This window comes from Cicer arietinum, chromosome 7 (assembly GCF_000331145.2).
Source record: "Cicer arietinum cultivar CDC Frontier isolate Library 1 chromosome 7, Cicar.CDCFrontier_v2.0, whole genome shotgun sequence".
Classification (NCBI taxonomy): domain Eukaryota; kingdom Viridiplantae; phylum Streptophyta; class Magnoliopsida; order Fabales; family Fabaceae; genus Cicer; species Cicer arietinum.
Window position 1 is genome coordinate 6,091,058 of NC_021166.2, and position 17,933 is coordinate 6,108,990.

The 17,933-nt window shown below is 28.9% G+C and overlaps 2 protein-coding genes across 3 annotated transcripts; one reads left to right on the top strand and one right to left on the bottom strand.

Annotated features, from left to right (window-relative positions):
* Positions 1-5,043: 5,043 nt before the first annotated feature.
* Positions 5,044-8,726, top strand: LOC101512767 (heparanase-like protein 3). Its single transcript, XM_004508362.4, has 9 exons — positions 5,044-5,532; positions 5,880-5,916; positions 6,014-6,197; positions 6,547-6,692; positions 6,954-7,184; positions 7,271-7,460; positions 7,570-7,695; positions 7,943-8,042; positions 8,191-8,726. The coding sequence occupies exons 1-9, from the start codon at positions 5,278-5,280 to the stop codon at positions 8,503-8,505; spliced, it is 1,584 nt and encodes a 527-aa protein (XP_004508419.1). The 5' UTR covers positions 5,044-5,277; the 3' UTR covers positions 8,506-8,726.
* Positions 8,727-9,155: 429 nt separating this feature from the next.
* LOC101513093 (probable anion transporter 6, chloroplastic) lies at positions 9,156-16,325 on the bottom strand. Of its 2 annotated transcripts, none has more exons than XM_004508364.4 (15): positions 15,841-16,325; positions 15,569-15,714; positions 13,800-13,899; positions 13,444-13,496; positions 13,191-13,265; positions 12,997-13,077; positions 12,801-12,862; positions 12,613-12,674; positions 12,097-12,212; positions 11,305-11,341; positions 10,776-10,871; positions 10,293-10,434; positions 10,119-10,171; positions 9,679-9,765; positions 9,156-9,587 (listed from the first exon to the last, which is right to left on the bottom strand). In XM_004508364.4, the coding sequence occupies exons 1-15, from the start codon at positions 16,192-16,194 to the stop codon at positions 9,486-9,488; spliced, it is 1,566 nt and encodes a 521-aa protein (XP_004508421.1). In that variant the 5' UTR covers positions 16,195-16,325; the 3' UTR covers positions 9,156-9,485. The 2 variants fall into 2 exon arrangements, with proteins under 2 accessions (XP_004508421.1, XP_004508420.1); XM_004508363.4 differs by having other exon boundaries at positions 12,613-12,677.
* Positions 16,326-17,933: the final 1,608 nt, after the last annotated feature.

Sequence of the window (17,933 nt, forward strand, 5' to 3'; positions counted from 1 at the left end):
AACTTATGCACATAAATAAAATATCAACAAAAACTGTTCATCGCAAAACTAATTGCAAGTCTATTTTTGAATTAGTATATCTATAAATTCAAGTTTAGTACATATTTAAGAGCAATTCATAATATTATTATTATTTTTTTATTTTCATTCAAAAGGGTTAGAAATAAAAACTATTGCACATTAATAACATAACAAAAATTTCTCATCACCAAAATAATTTATAATCATAACCATTATATATTAAATAATTATAAAAATAGCTAAATATAAAATAATAAAATCCCTTTATCACTAAATCATTAACTAATTGTATATAAATAATCACAACTCGAGATAAAATTTAATAATAAATTTTGAACATGGTATATCTTTTGTAATACCATATTTTAATAAACAGAAACATTAAAAGGATTGAGAACTTTATTATTAAATATAATGAAAAATATGTAGACTATATAATGATAATTTTTAAGATAGACTATGGAGCACCCCAAACCTTTCAACCATTCATAGAGTTGCTTTTTCTTTTTATTCTTCTTCCTCTTTTTTATTTTTATTTTTTTTTTATTGTGGTCATTTTTCAGTCCTTAACTTTCTTCTTTAGTATGACTTTCTTGTCCCATCTCTCATTTATTGTGGTCATTTTTTAAACTCTTTTTTGTCCTCACATTTTATATATATGTTTCTCCCCTTAGTTTTATACTAATAATAAATAATAAATAACAACAGTTGATTTTATTATTTATTATATAATTATAACTTTTATTATTAAATAAACATTCAATTAATAATTTATGTTTGTCATCGTATAAAAATATTCCCATTGACCGATTATTAAACTCTTATTTTTATATTTTATTGCAACTATTACTTAAGACCTCTAATTGAAGACAAGTTTTATATGATATATCTAATATTTTTTGTATAAATTTTTTTACTCAATTTTATTTTGTTTATTAATCTTTGTATTTTTTATTTGAATATATGTTTCTGTAACGATAGTTTTTGTTAACTTCTTTTTTTTTTGTCTTCATGTATTGTTGTTATTTCTTGAGATTGAAAAGTTGTTTGTTCATAATTTCTGCAATTGGTTGTCAGGTTTTGTTTCTTCTTAGATCTTTTTCCACTAAAATACTCAAGAATTTGAAATGTTATTTCTTCTACACCACACATCAATAAAGTTTGAGGCAGCCATTGCATCACTAACAACCACCTTAATATTATAGATATTGGTATTGGGAGTATTTGGTTAAGATTTTTATAAAGTGATTTTTATTTTATATTTTTAAAATAGTTTTTAAGAAAATTTATTTTAAAATAGTATAAAATTTGTTATTAATTAAAAAAAAGTAATTTTGATCTTTAATAACTTAAATATTTATTATTAGATATTTTAACATAATAAAAATTATTATTTTTTAAAATGTATCTTTTAAAGATTATTTTTATGAAGAGTTTTTTAAAATAATTTTTCATTGTAATAATTTTTTAAAATTTTATTATTCAAAACAATTGTAGAAAATAAATAAGATACTTAAAATCATATTTTAATATAAACTATTTAATTAAATTTTATTTAAAAAAAGATAAAACACTATAAAATTAATTTTATTTTTTCTAAATAAACGGCCCATTATTCTCTGCAAAAACCACTTTTAATTCATAAGCTAATTCGAAAATCCTGAAAATGCTCTAAAGGCCCCATAGGTGTAATCTGCAAATTGTAATATAAATAACCATATACCCCTTCAACAGTCCTTCTTATACGCCCAATCAAAAGATAAAGAGTGATGGAGATTTTAGTACCTCTAACAAAACGTGCACGATAGATTAGTCTTTCAAAAAAACCCATTTTACTTTTTGACAAAAATTAATTGGAGCAGATTAATTTTTTTAACCGGATTTTTATTTATTAAAATTACACTATTACGAGTTTTAATTTTAAAATTATAAATTGTTAAAATGATTAAGACGATCCTATTTATTATTATTTTTAATATATCTATCATTTAATTTTAAAATAGTTAATATAGATAGTTGAATATTTAATATTAAAAAATAATAATAATAAATTTGATTTATATTTTATATAAAAAAATTTAAAATGTTACAAATTATGTAAAAAAGAAATGTTTACAAATTATTAAATAATATAAGATCAGAATTATGTTTTTAGTGAGTATGAAATTTATGTCATCATCTTCATCTACAAGAGAATTCGAGTTTCTTCGTCTCCATCCACATCTATTAATATATATATATATATATATATATATATATATATATAAAATTATAAATTTAAAAATAATATATATTATGATCTATTATACATGATATAATAAAATAATTATTATTAAACGATAATAAAATTAAAAAATATTTCTTATAAATATGAGATTATAATTTTTAATAGGCTAAATTACATTCGTGGTCCCTTAACTTATTTTCAGGTAATTTTTTAGCCTCTTATCTTTTTTTTTCTCCCGATTTAGTCCTTTATTCATAATAATATCAAATAAAGTATGAAAATATGAGTTTATTTGAATATTTGCGTTACGGATTTGATGAAATTTGTATTATATTGAAGAATATAATTAATTTTATGAGTTTTGATTGATTTTTTTTTTTAAATTTTTGTTTAAAAAAGAATAACGTTGTTGAAATTTTAAAACATAAAATATCAAATTGTTATTTAAAATTAAAATAAAGGACTAAGTCGGAAAAATAAAAAGATAAAGGACTAAAACGTTACCTGAAATTAAGTTAAGGGACCACTGATGTAATTTAACCTTTTTAATATTTAAAAAATTATTATGTATATTTAATATGTACATGTATATAAAATTTAAAAATTACAATAATATTACTAGCGAAACAAATTCGGACGATATCGATACTCTCAAACCTATTTTTATTTTTGAATTTTAATTTTGTGAGAAACTCGCATTTAATTAAAATATATATTTTTTCGTCTAAATTAAGAGGGTTTATGTGAATATTTGCCAATATAAATTATATTGACATCCCTATTTATATTAAGTCAAAGAGATGTAAGCAAACGTTTGATCAAATGACTATTAATAATACTATTATTATTAATAATAATTTCTCCTTTTATTTATTTTTTAAATGTGAGTGGTCATGCTGTTGTTTTCGTTTGGTTTGAAAAAGAGAAGCGTTTTATGTCGACTAATTAACCATATTGGTATTCTCTCTCTCTTTTTTCTAATGGAAATATTTGTACTCTCTATTCAAAAAAGAATATCTTTACCCCACCAACGACAAGCATCACATTAAATCAGGCTCCAATTTTAATATTTCAAAGCATTACTTTCGTCCAAAATAATTACATGTAGATAGAATTGGAAAATATGACCAACTATGAATTTGTTACGCGAAAATATTCGATTTTCATAAGTTTTTCTTGACTTTTATTCAAAAGTTATAATAAGTGTTAAAAGAAACTTAATCTTTTTAAGGGATTAGAAGTTTGATCTTATATTTTATGTATACAGAAAATTTAGTTAAAAGTAGAAAATTCATTTTATATATTCCACAAACTTTTCAACGAATATTAATTACTGCTGAATTGCGGTAAAAACTTTATATTTATAACATGAAAAAATTCATAAAATATAAAATAATAATAATAATAATAATAATAATAATAATAATAATAATAATAATAATAATAATAATGGGAAACAGATTTTCTTCCTCCAACCTATGTCTTTTAGAAAATGGAAAATAAAAAGAGTATTAAATAATGAACATTACAACAAATGATATAGCAATGGAAACTTCTATGGTAAATAATTAACATGTTTTAGTATAATATATTTTGAAAATTATGTCTCGGATTTGAATTTAATATTTACACAACATACTACCATTTTTAAAAATAAGTATTTATTGTTTAAAATTGAAACGGGCAAAATCAAATTCAATTTCAATAAGATAAGTTTCCTTATAATTAAAAATTTAACACAAAATAAATATAAAGATAAAATAACATTAATTAACATTCACATTGCTATAAATAACCATAATACAAATAAATTTTATGTAGAATTATGATAGTTTTTTTTAATATTCTAATTCTCATGAAAACGATTATAATAATTTTGAATTAAATCCAAAAGTAAGTAAAATTTACATAATAAAGGATAAAAAAATTAATGAATTTAGATGCACCATAAAATATGACTCTGCTCTTTTGTCGTAGGTGTGTAAATAACAAAGAATGTGATATATATATATAAAGAAAAAACTATATTTATTTTGAAAAAGAAGAGTCTTGAAATGTTAAGTGCGTCTATTTATTTTTGAATTAAATATAAATATAAATGATAATTAAAAAGTTTATGTGATTTGATTTAATTTTTTAAAATTTATTAGTTGATAAAGAGGTAAAAGATTTTTCAAAAAATTGTTTTTATTTTTAGAAACAACAAAAAATAACAAAAATTTATTAAATGCATATTCATTAATTAATATTTTATTTTATTTATATGAGAGTAGTTTATTTCAAAAGTCAAGTGTCAAAGTAAAATAAACACAATTTTTAAAAATTAAAAAGTATTTTTACAAAATAAACTATCCTCTATTTTTTTTAAACAATCTGAAATACTATTATAAATTATTATTTTAATATTAAAATAATCGTCGCAGTTGATTATTTTATACAAATTAAAAAAATAAAAAATATAACAATTTTATCAAATTATCTATATCAACTATTAATCTATTTTCATTATTATAAATATATAGTGGAGAATAATCATTTTATTAATTAGAAGATACAATTAAAATAAAGTAATTAAAATTATATTTAGAATAAAAAAAATGACAATTATTCTAATACAAATACTTTTTGTGTGAAAATTATTTTGGACGAAAGGAGTATTATTTTTCCCCTTTTGCAGTGATTAATTAATTAAACGGCGATAAAACAGTTATTTCCAACATGAACAAAACTAACCTGAGAGAGAGTGAGTCCTTTTCACACATTTATTTTTTATATAAATACCGAATATATTTTGCCAACAACATACACATGAAATATATACTGTCTTTTCCAGCAGGCCAACTTTGTACAGACATAACTTCCTTGTAACAAAGTTTTTGTCATTAACAAAGCCACTGTTCTTAGTGCTGCTGTTGCTGTAACAATACCTCAAAAAACTCTTCAATTCACCTCTCTCTCTATTATGGTTTATTGCTTCTGACCCATTTACTAAAAAACCATAAAGATCTTAAATTTAACTGATTCAGGAAATGGGTTATCAAAAAAGGCTTATGGGTGTGTTTTTATGGATGTACTTGATAAGCTGCTTTAGCTTCATTGGTGGTGTGAATGGTAGTAGAAATGAAAGTGATTCTTCAGCTGTGAAAGGGGTTGTTGTAATTCATGGCAAATCTTCTATTGGAAAGATTGATAATGATTTTGTTTGTGCAACTATTGACTGGTGGCCACCTCAGAAATGTGACTATGGAAAATGCAGTTGGGGTCATGCTTCTCTTCTTAATCTGGTATCGTATAATATAATTATTGATTTATTTTTTGTTCTATGTCTTCTAAATCTGTTATAAAAAAATTGATTTTTTTTAATATAACAAGAGATTTTTTTTCTTTGCATGTTTGGGGTGTCTTAGCTCTGTTGCCAAACAATTCCTGTAAAATCAAATTTTACGTTTTTTTTTTATTAAAAAAATATCATTTTGTACTAACTAATTGTGGAGAACAAGTTTATTATTTTCTGGCCATGTAATGATGATTGATGAGATTATAGTGAATGATATCAGAAACTTTTCATTTACGCTTTAGGAATCTTATAGAGTTGGTAAAGTTGATAGAGTATTTTTTACATCTTATGCAGGACCTCAACAACAAAATTTTGTTAAATGCAATAAGAGGTAAGTAAAAATTTTATTACTTGTTTTTTTTTGTGTGGACAATTTACAATGTTTTGAGAATGTATTAAGTTATCATTTGCTTTTGAATGTTGTGCAGCATTTTCACCCTTGAAAATTAGATTGGGTGGTACCTTGCAAGATAAGGTCATATATGAGACTAAAGAAAATAGGCAAACTTGTACTCCATTTGTTTTGAACTCTAAAGTTATGTTTGGTTTCTCACATGGATGCTTACCAATGAAAAGATGGGATGAGCTAAACAGCTTTTTCCAAAAAGCAGGGTAAAATTCAATTCTCCCTTTAGTGTTTAGAGTTATTATATATATATATATATATATAAACCTGTGAGTCTGGATCCGGATTTTCTGCCTTAGGAAAAACACGCTTTTACATGCAATAAACAATATCGACCGTTAATTTGATATTCAGATTACATAATAACAAAATCAGTTTTAGACGATCTGGGCTATTAATTAAATAAGATGGTCAAGATTGAAAACTGGGCGATGCAACTAGTGCAACAAATCAGCTTCCGCGCGCGCGCATGTGTGTGATTTTGGACTAAACGGATTCATCTTGTTGATTTGGCAACTGTTTTTAACAAGTCTAACATTGGTTGATATATTTCAGGGTTAATGTTATATTTGGTTTAAATGCTCTTACTGGAAGATCTTTCAAATATGGTACTGCTGTTGGACCTTGGAACTACGCCAATGCCGAGTCTTTTATCCGTTACACTGTTAGAAGGAATTACACTATTCATGGTTGGGAACTTGGTAAGTGAATGTTTCCTTGGTTAAAAATGCCAAAGTGTATCTGCTGTATCTGCTACTGGCACAAATTGGACTGAAAATTTAAAAATTATATTAAGTCTCTCATTATCTCCATCACAAGGCACTGGCATGATGAGTTTACTTGAAAGTGATAACCATTTGTCAACAAATAAAAATTTTGATATAAATATTTGTAGTTTCTTTTGTTTAAATAAAAATGGAAGATTTATTTCTATAGGACTTATGCTGGTTTTCATATGACAGGTAATGAATTGTGTGGAACTGGAGTTGGAACAAGAGTTACTGCTGATCAATATGCTAATGATGTAATTGTTTTAAGAAAGATAGTTGACGATGTATATAGAAAGGTTGAGCCAAAGCCACTAGTCATTGCACCTGGTGGCTTCTATGATGCAAATTGGTTTAAGGAATTTTTAAATAAATCAGGTAAATCTGCAAATGTGGTCACCCATCACATTTATAACCTTGGACCAGGTATGTTCAACAAAACAGGATAATTTTTCACATGTTTTCGCAATTTCCATGAATTATATTATAACAGAAAGCAACTTTACATATAGGAGTTGATGATCACATAACCGAAAAAATTCTCAATCCATCCTATCTTGATGGAGTGGCTGGCACATTCAGCAGCCTTAAAAATGTACTTCAAGGTTCAGCAACCTCAGCTAAAGCCTGGGTTGGTGAATCAGGAGGGGCGTACAATAGTGGCCATCATCTCGTGTCTGATGCATTTGCCGACAGCTTCTGGTTAGTGATTTGGACCAAATAAATGTACTTCTTTTGTTTATATTTCATTCTAGATGGAGTATATCAATATTCACAAGTGTTTTCTTTGATGTAATCATATCAAATACAGGTATTTGGATCAGCTTGGCATGTCAGCAACTTATGGCACCGAATCATACTGCAGACAGACTTTGATAGGAGGAAACTATGGTTTATTAAATACCACTACTTTCATGCCAAATCCAGATTATTATAGGTACTAAAATTTGAAATTCATTTCATGGTTGAAGAATGAGCATCAGAATTAAATTATGGACCGATTTGGTTCTGCATTAGTCTGTCATCTGATGTCTGAGAATTTCTTTTACCATGTTGCTTCATTAATTTGCCTGCCACTTTGTCAGATGTCCTATTTTGAACAGGGTCCCATTCGAAGTAAATTCATTTATATCATAATTCTACTTTTATGACATTAATGGTGTTACACGATTTCTTTCTTACAGTGCTCTTCTTTGGCATCGACTTATGGGAGGACGCGTCCTATCAACTACCTTCTATGAAACAAAGAAGATAAGAACATATGCACATTGTGCAAAGGAATCCGTGAGTAAAGATTTCTTCCACTAGTATGATTATTTAGTAGAATGCGGTTAACTAACATTCTTAACAAGCGTGAATTTGATTAATTTTGCTTATATATGAGTTCAGAGATATGTTATTTTCTGAAATTTGATTCGATACTCTCTTACAGACGGGAATCACGATACTGTTTCTCAACTTGGACAACAGCACAACTGTTAATACTCAAGTGGCCTTAAATTTTGCTAAGAAACCTGTCTCTCATGTTGGTAAATCACTCAGAAGAGAGTATCATTTAACAGCAAAGGATGGGAATATACATAGCCAAACTATGTTACTAAATGGAAACATTCTAAGTGTAAACTCAGATGGTGCTATTCCTCAATTGAATCCTATATATGTAGACTCTTCAAAGCCAATAATAGTTGGTCCTCTCTCTATTGTATTTGTTCATATACCAGATGCTGCTGTTTTAGCTTGCAGCTAGCTCAATGGCACTAAGTGAAACCGAAAATTGGTTTCCCTTGGTGGTTGATAATAAAATAAAAAATAGTAGAAAGAATACATGAAAAGTACTATTGTTAGATTTTTTGGAGGGTCACTAGGATTTTGATTGGTTTTGCATATTCCCAATGCATACTATTCAGTTCATTATGACAATTGTAAATTTTGTTATAAATTGAAAGTGACATTCAATTTCATGCCATATATGTAGTGAGTCATTTTCACTCACATTTAATGCTTGATTCCTTAATGCTGGTGGCCATTTCAGCTGCAATAAGTGTTTATTTTTATTTTTACGAGAGCTGCAATAAGTTATGAGTCGACACTCTATGAAGTGTCAACTTAGTGATCAAAATTCAACATGATAACCTTAAAGGATAGAGTTTAAATCTCTTTAGAAATAATTATAAAATGATCATTAATATCATTTTTATTAATGATAATTTCACATTCCTCGGGTAATGTTTTTGAAACAAGGACACATGATACTTAATTCATATGTGAGAGCCATATAAATCAATCAGAGGCATGTGTACGTTTTCCATGACAAGTTGATCTTACGACTAACGCAACAGGAATATGACATAACAAAAGAATGAAAAATTAATGCATGAAAGTTTGGTGAGATATTAATGACTTAAAAAATGTTGACATTATTAAAATTGTCTTCTATTGTTGAAACTTGAAACCAAAGCATCAAAAGTTAGTAGTACAACTAATTATTGACTCCTCAAGATTACAACACTTAACTACATTTTTTTTGATGACCAACCAGCATCATCTATTAAAAATATACAACTGCTATGATAAGCTACAGTTGGAAAAAATATACCTATGCAGCTATGCTACCATTTCTTTGTACATAAATAAATAAATTATCTTGACTTGTAGATCAAACAGATATACACCTCCTCGGCCAAAAATCGGTTTATCATATGGTTTCCTCGACGATCAAACCATGGATTAGTTTTCCTCAGAAAAACTTTGAGGCTTACTGCTGGCGAAGGCCAACCATACGGCGGTACCACTCAAATAGAAGAAGATCGATGGTGCATATAGTGATATCTACATGGTATAAAGATGAATTTCAAATCAAATATCGAATGATATGCACATCATATTATGAGAAAACACCTATCATTTAGCAACAACTTACACTCCATGAATGAGTTGTATCAAGAAGATAGCCAGTGAGGGCTACACCTACAATTCCAGGTACAGCCCCAACAGTATTAGTTATACCCTGAGACAAAATAGAAAATAAAAAAGGTCAGAGTTGTAAGATACAATTTAAATTAAATTAAGTATATGACAAGCCACAAATTTTCAGTCAGGGGATCACGCATCTGGAACATCAGTGGCCGTTCAATTTTAATCGGACGGTCTAAAAAAATGCAGATTTTAATTTTATCATATGATTCAAAATACCAAACTTAAATCTAGACTGTCCGATCTTGATACCGATATCTCGAATGCATGAATGTAGGATGTCCCGATTGCAGGGGAACCGAACGGATCCATCAAGCTACACATGTTTCTTTGACTTAAAAAATAATCATTGATATGGCTTCAACCTCTCAGAGAAAGCACACATACCAGAAGTATACTTGCATATTCTGGTGACATGTCTTGATGGGTACAATAAAGTCCTGCAGAAGCAAATAAATATATACATACATACAGTTAGGGCAAAAAAAGTATATGATCTGATTTTTTATTTATTATATATTAAAATTCAGAGAAAAGTATATTTACAGGATTATCTAGTACCTGACAAGGCAAAGCTTGAGAGGGCTAAACCACCTGTGAGAAGGCCGACCATCTCCCAAGGCGGTAATCCTAGATCGAGTGATGAAAGAGTCATGCAGAATGCAGGAGATAAAAATGCAATTGATTGGCAGATCTTTCGAACCTATTTATTTAAGAAAAATTCAAGCACGAAAGAAATTAAGAGTAAAAGTCAAGACAAGTATGCTCAAATAATTTGAAAGTTTTCAGTGTCATGTTTGCATTGCCGTCTACGGCCAAAACATGTACTATGTCTAAGTCCAATTAGGTGAGTTCTGTGTCTTTACAATGACATGTATTATGTCTAGAGATAGTTTGAATGCAAATTTAGCAAAATTCCACTTGTTTACGATGTTATCATTGTAAACTATATCATACGGAAACATATTTGATATCGTAACCAGTAAGTATTCATATAATAAACAACAAACAATTGATTTAATGCTGTTTTAATGTCTCTCATACCGTAGTGGTTTCAACTCCTTTTGAAATCAAGTTGTCGGCTAACTGCGATGCAATACTGGTCACAAATATTGAAGCCAGAGGCGGTAGAATAGATACCTGAAATGATTAAGAACTCACAATCCTTAGTATGTATGTGGCCTCAGTCCTGTTTCCGTTCAAAAAAATATGATTCAAAATTAAAAAATTAAAGGCTTAAAAGACCAAAGTTTAGTGACAGAGGGAGTATCACATGTTAAGGCAACAATTTTCCTTTAATAAAAATATAAAATATTAGAATTCATATCCAACCAGGCGTGTCATTGTGTTAAGGATAAAAAATGTCAACTAATAAATTTTATATGTAATTTCATTTTGATCTACTTTCCATGTAATGAGTTTTGAACCATTTAGTACCACTTATTTACAACAAACTACTAAAATGGGGCTTATTGCACAACCTTTCTGTCAAAGTGAAACAATTATTTTTCATCGCCAAGGCATGAAGAAACCGAGTTAGCTCAAATGACAGAAAAAAAACTATTAATCTTACCCATGCTGCTTCTGTCAGATTTAGATTTAGCTCCTCACTACACATCATATGGATGCAAGGATTAGATTCTCCAATGTGTCAAAACTGTAAATAATGCTAGAATAACATGTTCTGTACAAATTTAAAAAGAAATACTTAAGAAATGTGATCATATAAACCGCAAAATTGTTTAATATCTTGCAATACTTTTTCATAAATAACTAAGCTTAATGTATGACCAAATGGCAAGAGGTTCAAATTTGATGCATAAATATGTTAGAACCATAAAAACTCATAACTCTTTCATATTAGAAAATTCGTCAGCTGAAATCAGTTCATTCTAAGCAATGAAGGAGAAAATGTAAATAACTTCAGAAATTCCAGAAGACATACGGAACCTCAAGTAAGAGAACTATAGAATCTACTATTCTTTATTCACAATACCTAATGACCAAGCCTCATTTATAAATTATTTGTAATTATTTTAACATTGCAATTTTTAAAGTTTATAAATATTAAACATGGATGATATGACACAAAAAAGGAGCAGTCAAGGATACAAATGTTGTATTGTATAAGCAACATGGCTCAACACCTCAGTCAAACAAATTTCATACTGAAATTTACTCAAGAATATAAAATTTTAAAATGCAATAAAATAAGTTTGATTCCAGCTTATGTATATATAACTTATGTAAAGAAAAGTTGAATCCAACTTCTTTATATCATATTAAATTAAATTTCTGTACCTGAAAAACATGTCATCAATAAGTAATTGTTAAAATAAAAAAAAACATCATGCTCATAGGTTACCTAAAATAAGTGGGAAGCCATGAGAGACAAGTATAGTGACCCCAACTACCGCAGAAATGAGCATATATCATTGCCCACACAGCACGACTTCGGAAAAAGGCCTTCCAAGGTATATCCTATTTTTTAACAAAACGACATAAATAAAGTTCAATTGCATATATTGTAACTATTCTCTCATAAAAAGGACCTAATGAGTTTAGCAATTTACAAACAGACACACAAAAACCCTACGCACATGGGCGAAAAGGATTGTTGCTATTTTTTAAACTAAATAGTGAGGTGTTAGAGTAATATCATGCCAAATGAAATTATACCTAACACTAAACTCGGGAATTACAATTTGAATCCCTAATTAAAGATAAAATTCTAAATAAGAGATAGATGTTGTCTATGATTCTATAATAAATAACATTAGCAAATAGTTATAACTCGGCCATAAGTAGAACAGGCAAGTATCCCCCTTCCCAAGAAGACAAAGGAATACGCTCCAAAACTATCATAATGTTTTACTCGTACCTTCAAAGAGCTATTCAATTCTTTTAGAGAAGTTTTCCATGATTGTGCGGTCTTACCCTTGGCTGCTGTGGACAACCAAAGTCACAAGTGAAAAACAACCAATTAAACCACGATTCTCAAAATAAAAAGTTTTTTAGCTCAAATTAATAAAACAAAAACAAAAAAACTAAAATAGATTAAGTGCTTACATGGACGAGATTCTGCAGCTAACTGTGTTTCACCTCCTTCGAGAAGTTGAAACCCCAAAAACCTTCAAAGTTCATGGCAACAACACAAGACAATCAAAATACCGTACTTGCAGTACAACACAGTTTCTGGAGAAACTTCACTATTTGAACAAGTAGACATGTGGAAAACCATGAGATATTAGTCATTTCTACTTACCAAGCAATCCCCAAAATACCAAATATATAGAATACTGATTCCCAACCTAGATTCTGGATAAGGGGAGGAGCGAAAAGAAGCCTGACAAATATTACAGTGTTGAAATAGAGGTTAGACGATGAAAATAAATAAATTAAAATCCTATGTGATTATTGTTTCCATTAATCTTTCACTACATGCTAGAAATTGCATACCCCATAACACTTCCAACACTCAAGCCACCAAATACAAATGCTACTGCTCGTGAGCGCTCTTCCAATGGTATTGACCTGCACATGGTAATGAGAAACTAAGCGTGTTAAGTTACTAGTTAAAAGCCGAATAATCTAAAATCAACAAGCTGACCAGAAAAGTAAGAAGATAAGTAAAAATATCAAATTATAAAAGTATAATACAAATTAACAAAACATCAGATTGAACCAAATATGTATTTGGATGTTTACATGCCTGGCAATGAGATCAGTAGCAGCAGATGGTGAAACACCTTCACCTATCCCAACCTAGATATGAAATGGAAGAAAAGTGCTTAATAGTATTTGAAAAATATATCAAATGCAAGCAGGATTTATGTTTTATAGCAATAAGTGGAAAAACTAAAGTTTCACTGGAGCTGAAAATTTTGTCTATTTCTATTCACAAACATTAAATAGGTGTGGAATATTTATGAAGGGAGAGAAAGATATAAAAGTTTTACATAACAAGACCATGTGAAATTTTAACATGCCAACACAAGCAGATATTAGACCTGCAAAGAAGAAAAAAAGTATACATTAAAGTGGGAAAGTTATAATGAATTTACCGACCAAGATCCTTGTCAACAGTAAGCCGGGCAAATTTCCAGCAAGAAAGGGAACAAGAGCTGTAGCCACTGACCATACCAGTACTCCAACTTCAAGAACTTTTCTGAAACAGAATGATGACAGAGTAACATCATTAACCCAAAAAAGAAACTGAAATATTTAGTGACAACTGTGAATGAGATAATTGTCGACAAAAAAGGATGATTAGACAATGTTTTGTTAATAATATAGTTGGTTGAATGCCATATTTTAGATATCTCGTTTTAATCTTACATCTCTCCTTGGAACATATTCAAAATTTCATCAGGTAGCTAAATGTGAGGAAAAGTGCATCAAACAAGGGTATCATTTGAGTCCTTAAAGAACAAAGACGACAGATTTTAAAAAAGAAAAGGTACTCAAGTACTCCAAAATAAATGCTTGAAGTTACTTGAAAACACATCATGAAGAGTATGTTTGGTATGCAGGAATGGCAACTCTAGATCGGCCTCCATTTCATGGAAATCAGGGCTCATACATTCGCTACAGAAAGAGACATATCCATCCTAAGCCAAAAAAACGTTACAAGGAGAATGCAGGGTGAGATATGTGTTGCTAAGCATTTCAAATATTTGGTTCTTTTCGAAGTTGGTCCAACCATCGACTATTGGACGATACCCAAAATCTCAAATCATTTACCAGTATTTACTCCTCAAAGAATAAACGAAAATTGAAGCAATGATGCTAGTCCGAATATACAATTTTCGATTTCTACTTTCAAAATATGATATAAAATTTCTAAAACCTTGGTGCAGCATGGAGAAGAATATATAAATGATGTTCAGAAAGGCATTCAAACTTGCAAATTTTAACTTGAACTGTAGGAAGGAACAAATATGGAGCTTCACAGCAGAAAACTTGTAACAAGCTAACTAACTAAATGACCTCCTCCTCAATCCTAACATGATTCTTATTCTAATTCTCTCTAGAAAAACACATCTTCAAAATATATCAGTATCATTGCTCCATAAATCATTTATTGCCAGACAGCCAGACACCCAAATTTCATTCAGGAAGAAAATTCAATAATCTTCCTACTTTTTAAAATTAACATGTACTATGCATTATATTCATTATGAAGAGGAGATTTAATGGAGGGGACGATTGTGAAAAAGGTGCATCAAAATAGAAAGGTTTTACTTTGCAAAGTGAATATATGCCAAAATTTGGTTTCAATTGCTCTATTCCTTCCAGAATATATATTAAACATAGACGAGAAATAAATGCAGTTTTTTTTTTGCCAATTCTGTGCCAGCTTAGTTATGTTTTGTTCTCTTCAATTCCACACTAACTTTCCAAATAGTTTTCATTTTTATTTTGGTAAAGAAAGCAAACAATACTTCAATAAGTCATTCAAAGCGTTCAAGTCAAGTCCACATACCATCAGCCCCATGCAGTTATACCTTTATTTATATAATACCTTTATTTGTAAATGAGCTATGTCCCTCATTAAGGTCTTATTTGGACAAACAAGTTAATTAACGTTTGTAGCATGAGTGTTTATCTTACAAATAAAATAAAATCTACTTGTTTTCATTTAAGTTATCATGGAGAGCTTATGTAAATAAACTGAAAACCGATAATGAACATATCATAATTTGTTTCTATAAACTCTCTCAAAGAGTCTGATAAGTGTTTATGTTAGTAGATAAAGCTCAAATAAGTCAATCAAAACAATATATAAATCTCTAGAGTCTAGACATAAAATAGAGAAATCTTGGTAACTAACCAACCTGCCACCAAAAATCTTGGCTAGCCAACCACCAGGCAACTGACTCAATGCATAACCCCAGAAGAATGAAGACTGAACCAACCCTGCCGTTGATGAGTTCCACCCAAATTGATGCGACAATGGAATTATTGCAACACTCAAATTCACCTGTACCCAATTAAACACAAGAGAATATATTGATAGTGGTGTCCATGATTGTGATAAAGAAGCAATTTTGGGTTATGGGTTTTGTAAGAAGAATGGATTATAGAGTAAAGTAAGTAAAGAAGAAACCTTGTCCATGTTACAGATAACGAAGGCAAGTGAAGTGGTGCCTATGAGTTTGTATCTTAATGGAAGATCCTTCCATGGTGGCCAATTCCCAGATTGTTGTTGTTCCAAATCATCAAGGTCGGTAAAAGCATTGAGCTCAGACTTGGATACTTTATTATGAGTTTCTTTGATATCTTGTTGAGTGCTACATACTACTATTCTGTGTTGTTTAGGTCTGTGTATGAGTTTGGAAGGTGTGAAGTGAAACCGTTGAAAAGAGGTTTTGATAAAAGGGTTGTGTGAATGTGTTGTGTGAATTTGATGAAAGAAGCAAGATTTATTATTGTGATGTGGTTTGAGAGTGAAGATGACCATTTTGATTATGATGAAAATAATAAAATCAAAATAAAGTTAGCAATTGCAGAAAGAAAAGGAATTAATGGTTGTGTTTAAGGAGTGCTGTATATTCATGTTTGTCTAACCAGTTAGCCACGAGGGAGGTACTGCTTGTGGTTCATATCAAATGCCATATTTTAGGAAATTCTGTTTTCTGTATTTGCTATTTGCACCCGTACTTTTTCCTACAATGCTGTTTTTATTTTTCCCCACAAAGACTCGTTAAGACAGGCCTTAGGGCTAAACACATCACTGTTTATAACTTTGAGAAAAATACCAAATTAATACTCTCTTGCTCTTGATTATATATAAGCTTGAGCCAAAAGAAAACACGTATTAGTTATTATGATGAAAATAACTAACTTTGAGTTTATTTAAAGTATTAGTTAAAAATTATTGGCGATTCTCAAAATAAACATCGTTAAATAGAGCGCAAATAAATTATATTTGCTTATATTTAAAATTTAAATGAGTATATGATATTATAACCGAGTTACTAAGATATAAAAAATAGAAGAAAGACCATTTACTAATTCTATATCAATACATATACTCTTTTTTTTTTATATAAAGTATTACTAATTTCGTTTCACTTGATATCACAAAAATTTCTATCTAATTATAAAAAATCCATTCATGCTCTTATTTTTCTTTTAATCTTATACTTTTTTCGATTATATCATTAATTAATGCGGATTTTTAATATAAATTATTTTGTAAATGTTCAGTAAATTTAAAATGTTCTTTATCTTTCTACTTTTAAACTGAAAAATCATTCCATCATCGTAATTTTTTTTTCATTAGAAACAATGATATTTAGACCTCACCAAATATACCATTATAATGCTTAAGATTTCCTTTTGTGCTCAATGTCCATAAAGATTGGACACATAGTTGGACCCTCCCATGCGGGCATCCCACTCCAACAACAAGAAATGAGAGTAGGGTGATAGAGAAAAAATGGGGGTGTAAATGAGGAGATAATTATAAGATAAAATAATTGAGTAAGAGATTAAAAAAAAATCAGATGTTTTGTAGAAATTCTTTGTGAGAGTGAATATCCATAAGACACTATGCAATCAAAACAAATCCGAATGTGCTTATGCATTAGTGCCAAATTTAGATTTTCTCTTAGTCTAAACTCTCAACCATCTCTACTTTTTTAAACTTTATTTTTTTTACGATCTCTACTTTTTTAACCTTATAATTTTATTATCCACATCATCCTTTGCTAGTTATTCACATTTTATTGTCGAAAATATTAAGTCTTTATTATTAAGTCAACTTTGTCATTTTTTTCTCTTTTCTTCTTTTATTGTGACATTCACAATATTTATTGAACTAAGTAAATTTATGTGAACTGAATTCAAGTACACACTTCTACTACTCACTACAAAATTTAACATGTATTTTAACTCAGTTTATGTACATTTACATGAACTGAATTCAAATACGCACTTCCTCTACTCACCGCAAATTACATATACTTGAACTCAGTTTATGTACATGTGCATAAATTCAATTTACATACATTTACACGAACTAAATTTAAGTACGAATTTCCCTACTCATTGCAAAAATTTATATGTACGTGAACGAAATTCAAGTACACACTTTACCTATTCACTGCAAATTTTTACATATTTAAACTTGGTTTAAGTACATGCACGTGAACTCAGTCTAAGTATATATACGCGAGATCAACTTATGTACATTTA